General features: G+C 41.9%; 1 protein-coding gene across 2 annotated transcripts in view; it reads left to right on the top strand.

Moving 5' to 3' along the window:
• Galk2 (galactokinase 2) overlaps window positions 1-20,883 on the top strand; it is a 119,330-nt gene that overhangs the window by 29,105 nt on the left and 69,342 nt on the right. For both annotated transcript variants that reach the window (XM_038329976.1, XM_038329975.1), the window contains exons 4-5: window positions 753-843; window positions 4,148-4,294. In XM_038329976.1, the coding sequence (XP_038185904.1) occupies window positions 753-843; window positions 4,148-4,294 (238 nt within the window). The remainder of the gene's footprint in view (window positions 1-752; window positions 844-4,147; window positions 4,295-20,883) is intronic.

Here is a 20,883-nt window from a genome sequence, read left to right as displayed (position 1 = left end):
CTGGGCCTGACAGGGTTATATAACAGCTACCTATCCACTGAGCCTTTCCACTGGGCCTGACAGGATTATATGACAACTACCTATCCACTGAGCCTTTCCATTGGGCCTGACAGGGTTATATGACAACTACCTATCCACTGAGCCTTTCCACTGGGCCTGTCAGGATTATATGACAACTACCTATCTACTGAGCCTTTTCACCGGGCCTGACAGGGTTATATGACAACTACCTAGCCACTGAGCTTTCCTGTTGGGCTGCCTGACAGGATTATATGACAACTACCTATCCACTGAACCATCCTGTTGGTCGTGGTATTGTATTATAAAAACTAATTTCCTCTTTTTTATTTAGCTGTTTATTTAATTATAAACTTATATCAGTGTAGAATTGTACTTCTGTGTCAATGGGGCATCTGCTGAGTAGCAGGCCCAGAGGGTCGTGCGGTTTACACTAGCTAACGAGGACTAGCATGAACGAGAGAGTGGATATAGATTACACTAAAGCATGTTGTTTCCTATCAGATTTTGGAAATTAAAAGGGTTAATTAGCGGTAGATTAGCCATTGGGGCTCTCAGCCTTCAGCAGCTGGAGGTGTTCGCTGTTTGCAGGGGGCTGTGAGATGCATTGAAGGTAAATAGAAAAGAATACGCGGTACCACTATATTGTCACAAGAGGGCAGCAGACAGCCATTGATGTTTGCCTCTCCAGTCCTACAGACTTAAATTAATGGGGCTTGCTTTTTTTCCCCCAGAGACTTCAGTACTAGTGCTAATAACATCCACATTGACAAAACCAAACCAGTATGGCACAACTACTTCCTATGTGGATTTAAAGGCATCCAGGTAAATTGACTCTGACTAGCCTTTGAGATGATGTTCGCGTTATTCCAGATTTACTCTACCGTGTGGTCTCCTTTCAGTACTGAAGCTCTTCTTGCATTTGGCTAGCTTCTGTTTCTGAGGGTGGGGAAGGCATGACTGTTTCTGAGTAGTGTGTATCCGGGGCAGTCATGATTTTTATCTGACTGGCATCATTAAATATGCCACAAGGGAGAGGCTGCCCTGGTATTTATGTTCCGTTCTTGGGAGACGCAACGGGACTTAGAGCAGCCGTAGATTTGAATGCGGGCTTGGTTCAGCTTTGTTAATTTGCATTGTCTTGGCTTTATCTGTAAAATGATGTCACAACTCTTCAATGAAGAGCTGTCGCGAGGATGCCATGATGCTGGAACCCTTAGGTATTCGGGAATGGCAGCTAGCCTTGTTTCTCCTTGTCTAGGTGAGAGGGAAAGGGGTTTAGTGAGAGGCATCACTGTGAGTGGCTTCCTAGAAACATCGGCGCAATCTCCGCTTAAAAGCCCCGTGCTGTGTGCAAGACAGGACTTTTCCTCGTAGTTTAGATTGTGCAAAGCACAAACGGAAAACTAATACTTCCTGTTTTCAGAACCACTCTTGTTTCTTTTGTGTTAATTTTATGTTTTTATAATTAAAAAAAGATAAAAAGATCTTTTTTTTTTTTCCCAAAAGTTTTTCGAGACAGTTTCTCTGTGTAACAGCCCTGGCTGTCCTGGAACTCACTTTGTAGACCAGGTTGGTCTCAAACTCATGGAGATCTGCCTGCCTCTGCCTCCCAAGTGTTGGGATTAAAGGTGCGTACCTACACTGCCCGGTGATTTATTTGTTTTTATTTTATGTGTGTGGGTGTTTTGCCTGCATGTATGTCTCTGCAGCACATGCATTCCTGGTGCCCACAGAATCCAGAAGAGGGTGTCAGATCTGTTACAGACAGTTGTGAGCTGCCATGTGGTTCCTGGAATCAAACCCAGGTCTTCCTTTGTAAGAGCCACAGATGGTTTTAGCCACTGAGTCAACTCCTTAACTTTAATTTTAAAATTGACACCCACTCAATAATTATTTTAGATGTAGTGACTCTGGTAATATCATAGATAAACGATATTAAGAAATAGACCTTTTTGTCTTTGTGAATCAAAAGAAAATGAGCAAATACGCTTTTTCTGTTTTGTTTACGTATTTATTTTTTGAGAGCTTAAGATCCAAGTGGCCTGGAGGTCCTGTCTGAAACTGTCCCAAGAAGCTTAGGGCTCAGTGACATGGCTGTCACAGAAGCCCAGCAGAGTGACTTGGGACATGTAGTCCTGCTGTCATGGCGGTCTGGCCTAGGAGTACAGTGTTCATTTCTTGAGAATGTGTCTCTCTTCCAGACACATGGTAATAACTTCTGGGAAAAGTTATTGGCCTGTTTTAAATCTTCAAATCATCTGTCATCCACATTAGTGGGAATTAGAGGATTTGGAAGCATTGGTCAGGCAAATGCAATTTGACCTTCCTTAAAACAACATGCCATTTTGCACTATATGGTAAAGTGATCTATCTATCTATCTATCTATCTATCTATCTATCTATCTATCTATCTATCTATCATCTATGTTCTTGTATTGTTTTACATCCTTTTAAGGGCTTTAAGCCTTTCTCTTTGATTTGACAACTTATGTGCAAAAACACAGGTTTGTACAATGAACTTTTGGGAAAAAAAATAATTTCAGTGTTAACCAGTCCAGAAACTTCAAATTAAAATACTAGAAAGATCCAAGGGATGATCTGTTTATGTGAAATTGAACATGTTATCCTTCTGGGATAGAGCTAGTCAGTATTTGGCACAGCCCATTTGTGTTTTCCAGCACGCTGTGACTTTTGAACTTAAACAGCGTGTGTTGAGTCTGCTAGTGTGATTCACCGTCAAGACACTCCGTGGATCATTTATGGTTAAATGTATAGGACTCCCCGAGGACTGCCGCTTTTGCACGGGCGCCTGACGTTCTGTGTGGACGGGCGTCGGCAGCAGCATGTCTTCAGTGTATAATTTGTTTGTGTTTCTGGAAGGAGAGTTTAAGATGACTTGGAGTCAGGAAGCACATCTGACTCTTGTCTTTTGTGGCACATGACTTTTGCCAAGGAAGAAAAAAGGACAAAAAATTAAGGACAAAAACAGTCTTTATTCGCGGCGTTTTGTTGTTCCTTTGACTAGTCTAACTTGCTTATTGAAATTTCTCCCTAGAAGAATATGTATGATGAAATGCATAATTAGGTAATGTAATAGGTTTCTCATACTTTGGTCTTGAATTATTTGAGAAGTTTCTGAGGAAGACCGTGTTTTTACTGAAGAGGAGGGAGTGCTGCATTTATTTTTAATCCTAAACAAAGATTATAATATATCACCCAAAATCCGATTTTACATATCAGTTCAAGTACATTAGAGATTTCTACCTTTAATCCAGAGTCTGGTTTAATTGGCCTTCACTGTTTGTAGAAAATTTCTCTTCCTCCTCTGGGGCCTTCAGTATCATTTACACCTAAACTTTAATCTGACTGCCTTTAAAGCGACCAGATGGCTAAATTCTATTAATAACTCCTATAAAAACTCTGAATTTCCTCATATAACTGACAGACATTTAATGGTAGAGACCCCATCTTCCACATGGGTGGAGAAGTCCTAACTGGGACTCAGTCTTGGGTCTCAATCCCAGCATCCTTTGCGTGATTTTGGGAAAGTCTTAGAGTCTTAAGTCTCCCAGGGTTCTTCGTGTGATCTCCAGGATGATCTCTTAATCCCCCAGTGCTTACGTTTTTCTCTTTGAAAAATGGAGTTGATAGAGTTGGAGCTTCGCTTCTTCACAGGGCCTCCTAAGGCCAAACACCCTGGAAACAGCTGCTGTTGGGTTAAACTTCATACCAGATGCTGGCGGGCTGAAGCTCAGCCCGCTCACTGGTTAGTGGGGAATTCTTTGCCTTGCTGGACAATTTGAATTCTGGTTGCTTTTTAGGTTTTCTATACTTGTTCAAATCAGTTAATATTTAAAGAAAAACCATTCAAGACAATTTAGAAAGAGAATCGGTGACTTTTCGTTGAACAAAATGGAAAGTCCTTGTCAGATTGCCTCATACTGTGGGCAAGGGCCATCCAATCAGATGGCATGGGTAGCTTCCACTGTGTGAAATCATACCAGTTTCTACAACAGCTTAGCATCTGGTGGTAGACTTTCTTCCCTCTGTGGAAGGATAGAAGTTTCTACTGCCTCTTGAATCCAACCCCAAAATGACTATTTCTGTGTTGCTCTTTCTTTCCTAGGAACACTTTGGTCTTAGTAAACTGACGGGGATGAACTGTCTGGTAGATGGAAACATTCCCCCAGGTTCGGGCCTCTCCAGCTCCAGTGCTTTGGTCTGCTGTGCTGGGCTAGTGACTCTCACAGTGCTGGGAATGAGTCTATCCAAGGTCAGTACCCGTGACATTAACCATACAACCTTCTAGACAGCATCTTCTTTGGAAAGTCAGGGAGAACATCTTCCTTGATGCTGACAACCCGTCTTAACCGGAAAGGAAAAGCCAGCATCTGTGGGCAAGTGTTGTAATCTAACATGTTTGGTCTAAGGTTGGTCCCTGGAGCGGTGCTGATAGTCTCCAGACATCCAGTCAGCAGGGCTGTGCGACTGTAGTGAGCTGCCATTGGATTATATGTGGAGCTTGAGTAGAAGGGCGTCACTTTAAAAAAGTCTGATAGTTGACAAGATACATTCAGAGCAAGACATTTTAGGCCTCAAGGTTGGAGCTGTTCCCCCCACCCCGTCTAAAACCTTAAGTATTGATAGGCAGTGGGCAGAAAGCACAGGGATAGGCAAGAAAGCAACCAAATGCATGTCTGTTAATACCCAATACCAGTAGGTTAGTCATTGAAATAAATTCCAAAATGATTACTTCAAAGAGGAAGCATACCTTAAGGAAATTTGAATCCTACTTGAGGTCAGAACACCATTACAAGTTTGCATATATCTCTGGTTTTGCAGTTCAGAGCAGGTGTGCTAAGATTTAATTAGAACTTGGGTGTTGTGCTTCAAGTGAAAGGTTATTGCAGGTTTTTTTTTAACCCAGTGGTTCCCAATCTTCCTAATGCTGTGACCCTTTAATACAGTTCGTCTTGTGGTGACCCGACCATAACATTATTTCTGTTGGTACTTCTTAGCTGAATTTTGCTACCGCTATAAGTTGTAATGTAAATATCAGATATGCAGGGTATCTGATATGTGACCCCCAAGAGGTCATGACCCACAATTTGAGAACCACTGTTTGAAACCCATACGTGTAAGCTGAAGCTCACAGGTGGTTTGGGAACAGACTAGGCATTAGGCAGAGCAAGAGAAGCTAGTAATATTCTTAGTTTGTATAAAGTGTGTTTAAATTTTTATAGTGAAAATTTTATATATGGGAAAGGGAGAAATAAAAAAAAGAAAACAAAGATTTAGAATTCCCTTGTTATAAACATGCTTGCTTCATGGGAAAATTAGCTTGCTTACTGCAGTACTACTTGTGAAGAGAAAGAAGAATTTGTATGTGACCTACGCCTTCTCTGGCACAACCTTTAATCTGATAGCTAGCTTAGTAATCATTTACTATAGTCTGCTTGTTGTTGTAATAAATACCCAAGATGAACAGTTAAGGGAGAAAAGCCTCATTTAGCTCAGTTTCTGTGACTTCAGTTCACAGTTCGCTGGTCACATTGTTGTAGGTTTGTGCATGGCAGAATATGGGGCACAAGGGCAAGATAAAGTAAAGCTGTTCATGGTAGACGGGGAGGGAGGGGAGGAGGGAGGGTGAGGGAGGGGAGGAGGGAGGAGACGAGGGAGGGGACGAGGGAGGAAGGGGAGGAGGGAGGGGATGAGGGAGGGGACGAGGGAGGGGACGAGGGAGGGACGGAGGTTGCTGATAAGATGTAGTCTTCAATTTCATGCTCCTAGGGACTCACTTCCTCCATAAGTCACCAGCCCCTAATAGCTCATTCAGCTATGAACTAATCAATCTAATTAATGCATTAGTTGTTAATCTGGTCAATACCCCCATGATTCAATCACTCTCTACAGTGACACACCAGCTAAGGACCAAAGCCTTCAACACAAGTATTTGCGGGAGCATTTTCTATCTAAATCACAACATCTAACCCTTATTGTTGAATGATACCTTTGTGCTCGAAATGCCATGGCATGGCTGAAATAAATAAATGGGGTTGACTTCACTATGTTGGTGATTTTAATAGATGCAGATAAAGAGCAGCTATAAGAGAATGTGACGTGGTTAAGAAGCGTGATGGAGTGGCAGGTCTAACCGAGATTCAGAGAGCACATGTAAGCCGAGATACCAAGGACTTAAAGACTTATAGATGTTAGCCTAGAAATACTAACAGTACCTTCACAAGATGGAGCTCCTTAATTTTGGACTTCCCAGACTATAGACCAATGGATGAAGTAAATTCTATTGTGTTTTGTTTTGTTTTTAGATAGGGTCTTTCTGTGTAGCCCTGGCTTTCCTGGAACTCGCTATGTAGATCAGGCTGGCCTCGAACTCACAGAGATCCACCTGACTTTGCTTCCCAAGTTCTGGGATTAAAGGCGTGTGCCATCACACGCAGCCTATATGACTATGAATGTTTTGAAGAAAGGAAGACAGGGAATATGATGATGAAGCTACATCAGATAATTGTGTTAGCAGATGAAAGGGACACAGTGGGAATAAAATTATTTTGGATTGTTGGAGAAACTAAAAGATGCTCATGATGGCTGGATTATATTGGAGACCAGATGAAGAGAAGTTGAGTAATTTGAGCGTCATGTAGATAGTAGTGGGGAACAATTGCTGGCTTTAATTTTGAGAAGAGGATAACATGATTTTATCTGTATCTTAGAAAGATCACAATGGGTATGCTATAGATCAAAAGTAACAATATTAGCAATAAAGAGGTGATTTAATGTGCAGGAGTCGGGGTGAGAATGGAAGGAACTAGATATTCAGTTTAAGGTCCATCTTGGACAGAACCAGTAAGCTGTGGGCATTGATTGGTTGTGAGGCTAGAGAACAACAAAGAGTCAAAGCTTTTCTTTTTCTAGTTTCTGGCTGTGTGTGGTGCCTTGGATTAGGATCTAGATGACACTGTGACACAGACACAAGAGCTTCTCAGCTGTGAACAATTCCTCTGGTTCTTTTCAGGATCATCAGTTCTACAACTAACTCTAGCTTTCGAGACAGGGTGTCCTAGGCTGTCCCCAGCCTCCCCAGCCTCTGGCTGCCATAGTGGCCTGGACTACGTTGTCCTTCTTTCATGGCCCTTTGAAGCCTCTGGGGTGGGGGAAGCAAGAGTGAGGCAAGGGCCCAGCGGCTTCTACTGAGGAGGCCAAAGAGTAGTCCGAGAGGAGGGAACCAGGAAGGAGGAGCAGCAAAGATAAGGGGGATGGCCTTTGTGAAGTGAGGGGTGGCTTGTAAGCTGCTGCCAGGAGGCCAAGAAAGCAGGGTCTTAGGAGCCCACATGCCACACACCAGGAAGGGTCTACAGGTTCTGTGGGCAGTAGCGGAAGGGGAAAGCTCATTAGATATAAAGTCTGTCAGCGCACACAGAGAGGGAGGGCTGAAGTCAAGAACGTCACTTTTTTTTAATGGGAGGATGAAGCTTATTTTTTTTTTTTTTTTTGTATTTTTCTGACCCTTAATATAAATGTCTAAGGGGAAAAAAGATAAAAGAAAAAAAAAACACTTGAGCTTTTAGAATTAAATCTGGCTGTCTTTATTTCCCCAATTAAAAATAATACACACACACACACACACACACACACACACACACACTCAGTACTTACTGAGTCCAGTGCTTTGAGCACAGAGGGAACAATGTGTGTGCCCAGACTCTACCCGATAGTCTAAGCTTCCTGACCATATTTACATTGATATTTTCTAGAGAAGCATAATTATAGAGGGGTTTAGTTGTTGATTTGTTCACTTATTGAAATGTGACCAAATCTTGATTGAAAGGAAAAACATAATTTCTCAGGGTCTTTAAGTGCCAACTGTACATGTGGCTCTTACAACCTCAGAAGCACAAGAATGCGGTGGACTGGAGACATGAGATAGTTCCCAGTCTTTCGTTTTATTTGTTTCATTAGTACCCTGACAAGAAACAAACGGTCGCAACGGTCGGACTGAGGCGAGAGTGATAGAGGCATCTGTAGAGGCTCCAGGCCTGGGGCCTGGTCCAGGAAGACTTCCTTGGTGGAGTCAGAAGCCACAGGGTTAGGAGCAGCTTGGGGGTGGCGTTGTTGACGTCTAACAACAGGAGAATAACAGGGTAACATGGGTGGAATTGACAAGGGGTGATGTGAGCTGGGGAGCTGTCCGCAGAGGCCCATCTCGGGCCAGCGCCTACTGTGATACTACAGGGGCTGGGGACAGAGAGGGATGACTAGCGAGGGCCCACAGGGATCGGTGACTGAAACATTTCCAGTTCTTTCACATCGGATATGCTATTTAGCTGCACTGACTGCATGTAGATGTGGAAGTTATTAATATTCATTAATAAAGTAAAGGTTTCTGGAGGAAGCCAGTGAAACAATGCCTATTGCCATGAAGACTCCAGAGAGCAGAAGGGATGAGTGGCGGCGACAGGTGGCAGCGGAGCAGGCAGCAGGGTAAAGCACTGGGGAAAAGGGAAGGCACTCTTTTTCCTGGTTTCAAGATGCCAGAATAAAGGAACAGCTGTGCTTTCCTTGGCCAGCCTGCACTCAGGCTTCTCTTCCGAAGCAGGGAAGATTAAGACACGTAAATCCAAGTTCTGTCTTTGATAAACCCGAGACCACAAAGCACAAGGATGAGAAGGGGATGAGAGAATACCGTGTGACTTAGCAGAATGAAGAAAGGTCAGAGCTAAGTGCCACGGAGGAGACGTAGAAAGAAGCAAGCTGACTCACTCCGCAGCCTCAGGGAAGGGCAGGAAGAAGGCAGGGTAGAATGACAGGGTGGGGCAAGGTGGGGAGTGTTTTTAGTTGGGGACCGGTTAGATCCTTGAAGCCCTCTCTTACCTGGGACCACCCTGTCCCATGTGCACCAGTCCGTGGAGAAACCCCGGAGACTTTCTGGATTTAAGGTCACCGACCACCGAGAAAGGCAAGGAAGGAAATGGGTTGGTAACTGGGAAACTGAAGAATATTTTGCTTCTGAACAGTGAAACTTCTAGTTCCCAGTGCTCAGGTTGGCTCTAGCACACTGGCAGCCTTACCAACTCTCACCTTACCGGAAATGCCAGCGTGTCCTCAGAGGAAGCGCGGTGAACGCGAACCCTTGGCATGCGGTGTGGCCCTATCACAAGTGATTCCAAAGATTTGTGCTTTACTGACTTACTCAGAGGATCGTCCAATTTTGGGAAAAAACATCTAAAATGAAGCAGACAGAGCAAAGTAGAGAAAATGAAGGAATTAGTAGAACAGGCAATGTTGTCCTCAGTCCGATGAGAAAAAACTAAGTACCTGATTAAAGGACAGATGATAAAAAGTTTCATATATGAAAAATGAAATCGCTAACATAGGAAAATCAAATAAAAGGATTGGAAAAATTATCTGGTAACAAAGGAAAAAAGGAATGGATAATAAGGGAGTGAAAAAAGTAAGAAAATTTGTGAATCAATTCCAGAAAATTTCAACTATTTAGAAGAAACAGTGAAAGCAGCCACTAAAAGTAATACTATTTCCCCAAAATGATAATGCATTTAAATGCAGTTAAAAACAACAAGTCTGATTAAGAAATGTAAATGCAAGCTCTGTCTTTGATAAACCGAAGAGATAAAAATATCCTGAGACTCTAAGATACAAAGCTGGAAAGTGACTGGGGAACAGTGCATGACTTAGCAGAATAGAGTGAGGGGAAAGTCCCCACTGCAGCAGCAAGAAGCTCAGTGGGCAAAGGCTGCCAAGCCTGCAAGCTGCAGTTGGGTGCCCAGACCCATGGGTGGAGGAGAGCATAGGCTCTTGAAGTCTTAGTGCTGACCCCACTTGCAGGCTTTGTGTCCATGCAACCTCCACCTCCACTCCCCATATACTACATATATAATATGTAATGTTTCAAAAAGGGCCCCTGAGTATTTGTATAATAAATGAGGAAGGCCAGACCAGAGCTGTCTGTGGGAATTTTGAAACTCAAGAGCTGAGAGTCATAAAGACTAAGGATTAAGAAAGTGAAAACATAGCTGAAGGACCAGGAATGGAAGTACTCCTCAAATGGGCATTGGAAGATACTAGACAATGCAGCAATGTTTTTAAGAAGTCAGTGACTTTTGACTTTAATTATCAGCTGTGAGAATAGGATAAAACACTTTAACCTGTAACACATAAAAACTGGAGGGACCTACCTGCCCCCACCATATACCTGGGAGCAAACCAACAAAGAAGATGGCAGGCACAGGAACTAGGAAATAAAAATCCAGGAAGGAGTGAAGAGCCATGCCCAGCACTCACGTCACCTGGTGGATCAGAATCAGCACAGAACAAATTAAAAGTGAGTGTGAAGAAAGGTAACTTACACATCTTAACCACTGAAAACAAGAAATCTAACTTAACCACATATGAAAGTAGGCTGAGAGGTTTTCAGAGCTTGTGTAGGGCTTGAGGCTTATGGGGATATACAGTGATAGGCAGAGAGGGTACTAGGCAGTTACTAAATACAAGACAAACAAAAAGACTAGTCATGCAAGATTTTTTTTTCGATGTTTTTGGTGTCTACATAAACAGTAGTCTCAATAAGTGACACAAGGGATAAGGTTTTAATCAAGATTTTTGGCATAATGTCATTGAGAAAGTTAGGAATGGTAAGGGCAAAGGTACAGAGGGGCCAAATTCTCATCCTTTGTGCTAAGAAAGCAATGGAGTTTAAGATGACGTGACTGGGCCTGGTGGTGCACATCTTCACCCCAGCACTAGGGAGGCGGAGGCAGACAGATTAATGTGTTTTAGGCTAGGTCTGGTTTACATGAAGAGTTCCAGGCAAGACCAAGCTACCTAATGAGACCCTGTCCAAAAAAAAAAAAAAAAAAAAAAAAAAAAAAAAAAAAAAATTAGGATTAAACAGTTCAGCCCTATGGTTATTTGAAGCACCCCTGAGAAGCGTGACAGCTGGAGGCTTCTATAGTTTTGAGCCTTTGTGCTCTGTTTCTTGCTTTAGATTGTGTGTGTGCACCCTTTGCTGAAAGTAAAGAATAGGAAGGAGAAATGAGCAGCAGGAGAAGGAAGCGAGGCAGTAGATGACCTGAATGACCAGGAGAGAGAGAGACTGGAAGAAGGGGGCACAATGGGACTCAGTGATTCAGGGCTAGACATTGAGAACACAAGCCACTGGGACATGGCCAAATCCAAAAAGCTTGGGAGAGGCTTTTGGAGCTTGAGGTGAAAAGATTGAAGAGAACACAGGCTTCCCTGTTGATGACAGTAGTCCATTCCAAAACCCAGATGTTCTATGCAAGGGCATTAAGCAGGAGTGTATTTCTTATTATTATAAGTGGGGGAGATTATAATGCATTGTTCCTTAGCTCAGAACCTTTAATTTTCTGCAGTGTTAGAAAAAAAGTATTGAGAACAGCCCAGGGCTATTTCAGGCAGAGGGAGCCCACATGTGCATTTAAACAGCCCACTGGGCCAGCTTTACACATACAGGTCAGCTGGGGCCTAGAATCCTGTGCAGCTCATGAAATTCCCAATAGCAACTCTCATCTAAGGAAAGGTTTCTAGTTGCCAAATTTGTCACATAGGCGTGATGTTCTTTGCTGAATGGTGTTTTTGAGGTTTGAAATCCTGTACGGGGACCCACTGAAGTTCCCAGGAAGTGAAACGCTTGAGGTTCTATAACACATGTATGTATTCAAGAGTCCACCTCTCCCACTTATAGGGGCCATTTCCTTTAGGGGTACACACACAATACACACACACACACACACACACACACACACACATAGATGCACACACACAGATGTGCACACATGTATGTATATATACATAGCTCTCTCTATATATATACATACATATATATACATATATATATATATACATATATATGTATGTAGCTATATTTAAGGAAAATATTTTGGCCTTAAGGATGAGACCGTGAGCTTAAAATGTCTACATTATAAAACAAAAAGGTTCTAACAATTATCCAAAAGTTTCAAGTAAAATTTGAATGTTTTAGTAGCAGTTTGCTATGTGGTATAAGAAAAATCAGCAGCCAAATTGCACTGTCTCTAGTCATTATGCTTAGAAGTCCACACAAGCACAGTGCTGCAGTTTGCGTAGAATAACACAGGCCCCATCCACACACCAGCTAAGGGAAAGAGCAGCGACAGCATTCCAGCCAGATGTTGGCTGCTAGCATGCTGCCACAGCTGGCCTCTGAGAGGATGGCAGCCCCAGAGCAATCCTGGGGGAAAAATCTCTTAATGAAGTGTTGAACATGGACCAAAGCCATGTGCTCACTGCACAATACCCAGAAAGCTTCACTGTTAGCCATGCATGGGTGGCCTGGATTTAAACAGGTTTGACATTTTAAGTTAATATGTAAATACAAAACCATCCAATAAAAAGGGCCCTCTCTTTCCATTAAGGCATGGTGTTTGAGTCTCTGGTTTTGCTCTTTGCTGAGAGGAAGACTGGAGCCAGAGCCAGAATCATTGATTGCTGGTTAGGCTTCCCTCCAGTGATGTGACTATGTGACTGAAGTGTGCAGTTACTTTTCAGGTTACCCCCACCTCCCCATTTCCCTCCCCAGACTATGCTTACCTTCATCATAAGTGAAGGCAAACCAGAACAACCGGGAAAGGTGAACTGGAGGATGTGGGTCTCTGTTTCTGAGTAGTTTGAAATAACTACCACTGAAAATTTGTTCATGTGAGTGGCTACCTTCTAAGCTTTCATTGTGATGTGTAGATCCTTATCATTAATAGTCTACAGTGTTTTGAGGCCTCCACACTTGGATTTGCATGCAACAGTCTGCTAAAGATTATCCGGTATGTAAGAATTAATTGGAATTATGCAGGTGATAGATACTAATTATTCCACACATGCATAGCCCCACTTACTATTTTTATTCTAGGCACTGAATATACTAGAAGGATGAAAATTCAGGGCAGATGCCTCTCCCTGCCAAATCCAGAAGTGCTGTCATCGCTCTTCCTATGTGTTCATGTTTCACAGGGTAGAAGGCTGTCTTGGTTCAGAGGTACTTGATCTTGATCTGGAAACCTTATCTGCTAGGGTACAGAGCAGTACTGTCTAGACCTTGCTCTGCTTTGTGGCCAGCCTACCTATAACTCATCAAGATGCCCTGTGCCTCAGTTTCTGCTTTTATAACAAGAACAATGTTAGCTTCTCTACTACACAGGGCCAGCCCAGTTGGGCTGGGTTCATTCTTCCAGTTCATTGACCTTCCTCAGAGATGTTAGAAAAGTTGAGGGAAAAGTTTAGCAAGAAAACAGGGAAGACTAGAAAGAAAGAGATTGGTTAGGGGAATTTCTGTGACTGTGTGGCTTTGCAAATGTACGGGTTGTGGGAAGAGTGCAACAGCAGGCTGTGTTATATGGTAAGACAGAGATCCAGCCAGGGAAGGCACCACTAGGGGTCCTCTGAAAGCTTGAGAGTGACTTTGGAAGCAAGGGTCTGGGAGTTACAGTTGAAAAATATGACCTTAAAAATCTCATGTTAGAATTTGTAAAAAACGGCTTTTCTCTCCATCATTCTTGAGCCTCTAGATGTTTTGAACACACCGTCTCCTACCTGTGGGAACTTTTTAAAAAGTCTCTTCTTAACACCTTAAAATGTATTATTTATATGTGTATGGGTGTTTTGCCTGCTTGTCCCTCTGTGGACCACATGTGAGTAATGCACAGCAGAGGCCAGAAGAGAGCATCAGTTTCCCCCGGGACTGGAGACAGACTGCTGTGAGCTTCCTTGTGGGTGCTGGGCGTTGAACCTGGTCCTCTGGAAGAAGCCAAGTGCTCTCAACTGCTGAGTCATTCCTTCAGCCCACCCATGGCAGCTTTTAAAGTAGGGTTTCATTATTATTTCAAATTTTCAGGGGAAATACTGAAGCTAGGTCATTTATTTAATGTGATCAAAGTCAAGGCACTTGGAGTTGTTGAGATTCTAGTGCAGATGTGTTTGCTCCAAAATCAAATGTTTTTGTATTCAACAGGGTATGGTATAATTCTAACAAGTATCTTGGACCAGGCAACTCGCTGAAGGTGAGACCCAGGCCTGGTCCTCACAGTCTGTGGTCCTGCTGGCATTCCAAATACAATGAAAATAAATTACAAATATTCACATTCATGCTTAATAGTGTGAGCTAACTTTCTTTTTTAGATGACAGTTTGGGCTGTGATCAAAGAAATATGATTTCTTGAAATCTTGCTGAGTTCAGAGTAAAAGATATGGGCTATTTGGTACAGAAACTCTTATTAGGCAGGTAGCTCCTGGCCTTAAGGAGCCTATGATGTAGGTGGGGTGTTCCAATTAACCTAAAAATAGAGATGGTGAAGGACATTGGTATCACACTTTTCTAAAAGTGATGATGGAGACTGGCACCCTGTTTTTTAATGAAGCCAGTGTAACTCGACATGAAATCATGTGTGACTTCTTGATTCCAGACTTGATAAGGACATCACAAGAAAATGATATGTATATATATATATATATATATATATATATATATATATATATATATATAAAATTAAGACAAAGTCTTCACAAGCCATATCAGTCCAGTAAATAAGAAGACAATTTATGGCTAACTTGATTCTGCTCTAACAACTGAAAGAGCACACACCTACTCTTCTTCAGGCCAGTTTTTTATTTGACCTTTTATTTTATTAGTTGGGACAGGGTCTTGTGGCACCCATTCTGTATTCAGGCTGGCCTCCAGCTCCCAGCTTCCTGCTTCCTCAAGTACTGGAATTACAGGTGTTTGCTCTCTATACTGGGCTGCTAAGTGTCGGGATTACAGGTGTGTGCCCTCGGTACAGGGCTGCTAAGTGTCAGGATTACAGGTGTGTGCCCTTGGTACAGGACTGCTAAGTGTCGGAATTACAGGTGTGTGCTCTCGGAACAGAGTTGCTTGCTTGACTTCTTTTAATCTAATACTCCCTAAATTGAAAGTCATTTCAGTCATTTTATACAAACAGGATAGGGCAATTGTCTGAGCACTCCATTTTATCTTTATTGAGTGGAAGATACCCTAATACTTCCATTTCTGATGTGTAGTGAAGGACTTGCTTACAGAAAAACCTCATAGATTCATGGATTATAGTTGGAATTTCTCAGGAAGAAGCTACCTTTCCTTATAATGGGCCTCAGGGCTATCTGCTTCCAGAGTTTACTCCGAGGCCCCCATAGGGGATATTTTTCTAATCAGTTTTGTATAGCGAGATACACACTCTTGAATGATGAACAATGCAGCTTAGAGTCTGTTCATCACCACAGTCTGCTGGCTAAGCTTCTTGGCTCTGTGCGGTGGTGAGGTAGGTCTGCCACCTTGGGAGACTGGAGCCTTGCTCTTCGTAGATGCTCTGGAGCCAGCTGCAACACTTCTTGCTCTGGGCTGTGCCATGCTAAATAGAGGTGGTAGATACTTCTTTTGTTCCCTCAACTTCATCTAAGGCCTAAAGCCCCAAACCTGGTCAACTGAGCTGCACAAAACTAACTGTAGGCATTGTCACCCAGAGACAGGCTCAGGGTCATCCTACCCTTCCAGGGCTTGGTCGAGCCATTGGTAATTGGCAACAAGGATGACTTTTCCGTATCGAAGGGTATTTCTGTCCATCAAGAAGAAAAGAAGTCTATCATCAGTCTGGCGGATGGTCTCCCTAAAGAAAGAGATGGTTGTTACTTTCCTCAGGTGGTTTTACACCCCCAGGAGGCAAGACAATTGTTAAATTAGCAAATTATCATACCTACCATCAGCTATGAGACAGCTGTTTTCCTGTTAATACTTCTATATTTATATTAATTAAAGAAGAACATAAAATGAGTACTTAGCCCACAGACAGCAGCGTTTGCCTGCTGAGGCCTGTGGGACTGAAGAACCGAGCTGGCCTGCCATTTGGCTCCATTGCTCTCAGTCTTATAGTTTAGGTGCTCAGATTCCTCCCTGTAAATACATGTACTTAGACTATTGGTAGGCTCTGGGATCGCCATTAGCACTAATGTTCCAGCATGTGAGAAGGGACGCAAGTTTTTCTTTCAGAAAAGTTGCATCATCATCATTATCATCATAAAACTTATGCTATATGTAAGTATTTGCATGGATTTTCAAGATTTTAGATTTTTTTGGGAGCAAAGCAAAAAATACTGGAATACTATATCTAAATTTTGACAAAATAAAAACCATTTGGGTTCTGGTTCTGTTGTCCTAGCATAGCAGTCTTCCTGGATGCTTATTGGGAGTCTGGTCCAGGAAGACACCTGCTCTGTTTCTTCTGGTTTTTGTTTTTCTTATAATTGTTTTGTTTGACAAACTTGCCAATTGAGAAATTATGAGGTAGAAACAAGTTTACAGTTTCAGTGCCCACTAGATGGAGATACCCGGGCAGCCGAGCCCTGGAACTGACCACATGGTTTACTTTGCTGGTAGTGTGTTTTTAGTTTTAATTAAAGTAAATGAATAAGTGAAAAAGAAAAGGATAAAAAAAAGAAAAGAAAAAGCAAGGGCACGGGGACTGAGAGCAAACCCCTTTCCCAGGGCTCTCAGGACAGATTCAGATCATTCATGCCATAAATCACTGTGAAGCGTTTCAAAGCGCGGAGAGTTCCTGCCACGAAAATGAAGCACAGTTATGAGTGCAATGTAGGGTAATTAGATCAAGCTGGTTAACATATGTACCACCTCAAACGGGAAAATTCAAATGGCTAGAAATCTTTTCCAAACTTATAGTCCTCAAGTTAATAAGATTTAAATTTAATAAATGTATTTCCACACAAATGCAATGCTGAGACCTTGTCTTACATTTGGACAAGTGGCTACTATCAGGCCTAATGGTATTTGCAGCAAGCATGCATTAATTAAAATGTTTTGCAACAATAATTTAAAAAAAACTAAGCACATTGGCCTAATTTGAAAATACCACATCCCTTGAAAATGGTTATGTTTAATTTATTATCTCTAAAAAAAAAACTAAGAAAGTCTCATTTATCAAATCTTACCATTCTTAAATTTAATTTTTTGGGGTTAGTCTTTGTAGAAATAAATTTGTTTTCTCTTCTGAGCATTTTTCTATTAAATTTTTAGTAACTCACTGTCTTAAAAGCATATTGAGCAACTTATTGACACTTTTTCAGAGTTGGGAAGGCTTTTGCTGGTATATTGTGATTTTTTTCTGATTTAATTATTCTAAAGGTCTTCAGTCTCGTGAAGGTAGGAGACTGGGGTCGGATCCTAGGGATAAAGTTAAGGAGTGAGACTAGAAAAATAGATTTGAGGAAGTAAATATAGGTATATAAAAATAATTAAAAATAGTGCTAAGGAGATAGCTTGGTTGGTAGAGTGCTTTCTGTGTAAACATGAGGACCCCAATCCTGTTCTGAGCACCCACACAGAAAGCCAGGCATGGTGGCAGCTGGGTGTGGTGGCAGCTGGGTGTGGAATTCGGTAGGTACTTACCTAGTGTACCTGAATCAGATCCCAGCACTGTATAAAGCTGGGTAGGGTGTCACACAGCTGTTCAGAACTTGGGAGGTTAAGGCAGGATGATAAGAAGTTCAAGGTTATCCTTGATTGCTGAATTTGAAGCCATGGTTTCTAGGTGAGACTATTTCCAAAAGAATCCAAACAACAACAAACAAAACCCCCAAACCCAGGGTGATTGGCTCCTGAAGAATATCAACGTTTTATTTCTTGCTTCCATACACATGTGCTCACATGTTCATGAACACAGAAACACTCCCGGACACACACACACATTATACACGAACAAGTAATTTAATAATATTTTACCTAGATATCCCTAAAAGACTGACCAAGGGGAAATAAGTATTTAACCCATTAAGTTTTCTTTTAGTATTACATATACAAGACACTTTGAGCTACTATTGGGAGTTATTTAGAGTCTGGGTGCATGGATATAAATTCTCAACAATTGGTAAGGGAAGAAGAGACAGGACGGCAACTCGATCTGCTCAAGAAAACCCCAAAGAAAGACTTCAAAGGAGTGAATTTTAGTTCTGTGACGTGGTGCGGGGAGAAGAGCAGGGTTGTAGAGTCATCCGGACCTGGGTCTCTCGCTCATAGCTTCAGACCTGTCTTCCCTTGGCGATCTTCTTTGTGTGTAAGGTTGCTATAATGGTACTAGGTCGCCTTGCTGTGGCAATGAGGTGTGTACAGTGCAGGGTCTGACAGCTGTGAGAGATCTTGTCACTGACGTGATTGTGCGGGTGACAAGCTCCATTTGTATTCTGGTGGTTAAATGGTAGATTTCTGGCAGCCGAGGCTTTCTGGGCCCCTAGAAAATGAGCAGAGACTTCCAGCAGTAACTTTTAAAAGCTTTCTTTCGAATGCTGGGAACCTAGGGTCCAGGTAGCAAAAATGACTTTATTTTCATTCTTCTATTCAGCATCATTTACTGACACAGCCACCATTCTAGGCTAGAGGCCAGGGCCACGGTGAAAAGAAGACGCTTGTATTATAGGGGAGAGGGGCAGAGACAATAACCAATGTAGAGAAAACAATTTCAGATGCTGTAACCAGAACAAAGAGAGTCATAGTGGTTGGAAAGAGAAAATACTATAAAATAAAACAATCACCAATTATTAGCAAAACTGAAAATAGTAGCTAAAAACATAAGCATATAGGAAGTGACATTTAAATGGAAATACATTGTTGAGCATCTGACTGTTAGCTGTCTTGAAGCCATCTTCACTAGTATCTTGCCGACCGACAGTTTTCTTCTTGAGGGATTGCTGCACACTCTGGCACAGGGCTGCCGATTCTGTGGTTCTGTCTGCTGTCGGCACAGAGTTGCGGTGAGCGGGGTATTCCCAGGCTGTTGTTGCTACCCTACCCCTTTGGTGGGGTGCTAGAGCAGTGCAGTGGCTTTCCGTGCTCCCAGTCTGCAGTTGTCTTGAGGCTTCTGGACTTGGTGCTCTTTTGCCTCTCTCCCAGATACTCTGGGAGTTCTACATGGATCTGAACACCCACTTCCCTCACACAGCCCAGGGACTCAAATGTTAGTTAACATTACTTTCTGGGGGAAAATCAAAGCCAGAGAATAAAATTGAGCCTATTGGGGTTTCACACCGCTTCATGAGCACTGAGTTATGAAGGTCTCTTCTGGCGCTGGCCCTAAGAAGTTGTACCTTTGACACTGGTTAGTTGAGTCCATAAATACTCAGCCTTCTTATTTTTATGGTCCGGTTTTATGTTTTTCTTCGATGTATTCTTATTGCCTCTAGTTCCTATCTCATGACTTCATCATGCTTCTCTGGCCATCACTTGGTTATTATGCGACTGAAATGACAAATGAGGAAGTTAGAGGGGTTTTTGTTTGTTTGTTTATTTTTATTGTTTGTTTGTTACTTTTCTGCAAAAATAAATCTATCAAAGATAAATCCTCCAGGACAGGAAGCTTTGTTTTCTGAGTGTGTGTGTGGCAAAGTTAACATTTCTGGTTTCATTCCACATGTGTAGCCTTCTCTCTCTGTCAAGTTCCCAACAGACATGGCCAAGTAATTTACTCCATGAATGTCTTTATCTGTAATTAAACTCTTTTTTCCATGAAACATCACATTTCTTGGAACAGTCGTGGAAGCGTCAGTAAAGCTCCCATTTCATTTCTTCTAACGAGTGCTTTGTAAAACTCATCTTGAGAAACCCAGGCTGTGCTGTGGACACCCACAGGTCCTGTCTTTTATCAGAAGTAATCCAGTCTGGGTGACTTTTTTTGGTATCACTTTCAAATGATAGATTTTAATGAGTGCCACCCAAGTTACTCTTTGACCAATATGTTGATTTAATTCTTTTAAGCATGTGAACAGATACAGTTATTTCAAAGTTCTTGGGTAATATCCCACATAAGAAGACGTTTTGGGCTATTAACAGTTGTTAATTTCAACTGTGTTTACTTAAATCAAGTGGAAACAAGGCCTGTAGAACTTTATGTGTGGTCACCAAAGCCCGGAATCGCCCATAAGTAGGCATGGAAGGTAAAACTCTGTGGCCATGGGGCGTCCAGGAAGTAGCTCATCATTGTGTCTTCTGATGAATTGTTAACTGCAGTTGGGACTCCACAACTAACGAATGGCTCTTCATGGCAAAGAGATGACAATGCCATTTTAGTATTTGTAACAGAAGTTGCAGTACTGTTTATTTTTTATAACAATAATTTTATGATTACTATATAATTATTATCGGTTTTTACAAGTATTGTATTTGCTATTTTATTTTATTTTACTATTTTTTAAGATTTATTTATTTATTATGTATACAACCTTCCTTCCATGTATGCTTGTATGCCAGAAGAGGGGACCAGATCTCTTTACAGATGGCTGTGAGCCACCATGTGGTTGCTGGGAATTGAACTCAGGACCTCTGGAAGAGCAGTCAGTGCTCTTAACCTCTGAGCCATCTCTCCAGACCCTCTATTTGCTATTTTAAATAGTAAGTTTGTAATGGTTAAATTTGATAACAAAGCAGAAATATTTGGAGAAGAAAAATTGATGATAAAGCAAAAATTGATGATCAGAAAAGCTTAGAAGATGTTGTTTCCTTTGGGAATAATTCAAATGAACTCGTATGTTGATGCACAATGTCTTCATAGTTACATATGTTTTGTATATGCAAATCTTCATCAATTTGTTTTAACTTTTGGAATTAAATTGTTAGTGGCAGTTTTCCTGTGGACACCTGCACAAATGGATTAGAACATGGTTAAATGAATTGCTAACATAGCCCTTACATTTTTCCCCTGAATTTTCCATCTTGAAAAATGTCAAATGTACGTAAGACGTGGGAGAGCAGACCACAGGCATCTGGAC

Source organism: Arvicola amphibius, chromosome 5, assembly GCF_903992535.2.
Source record: "Arvicola amphibius chromosome 5, mArvAmp1.2, whole genome shotgun sequence".
Classification (NCBI taxonomy): Eukaryota; Metazoa; Chordata; class Mammalia; order Rodentia; family Cricetidae; genus Arvicola; species Arvicola amphibius.
Note: the sequence above shows the minus strand (reverse complement) of the source record. Positions and strands in the feature narration are given on the sequence as shown.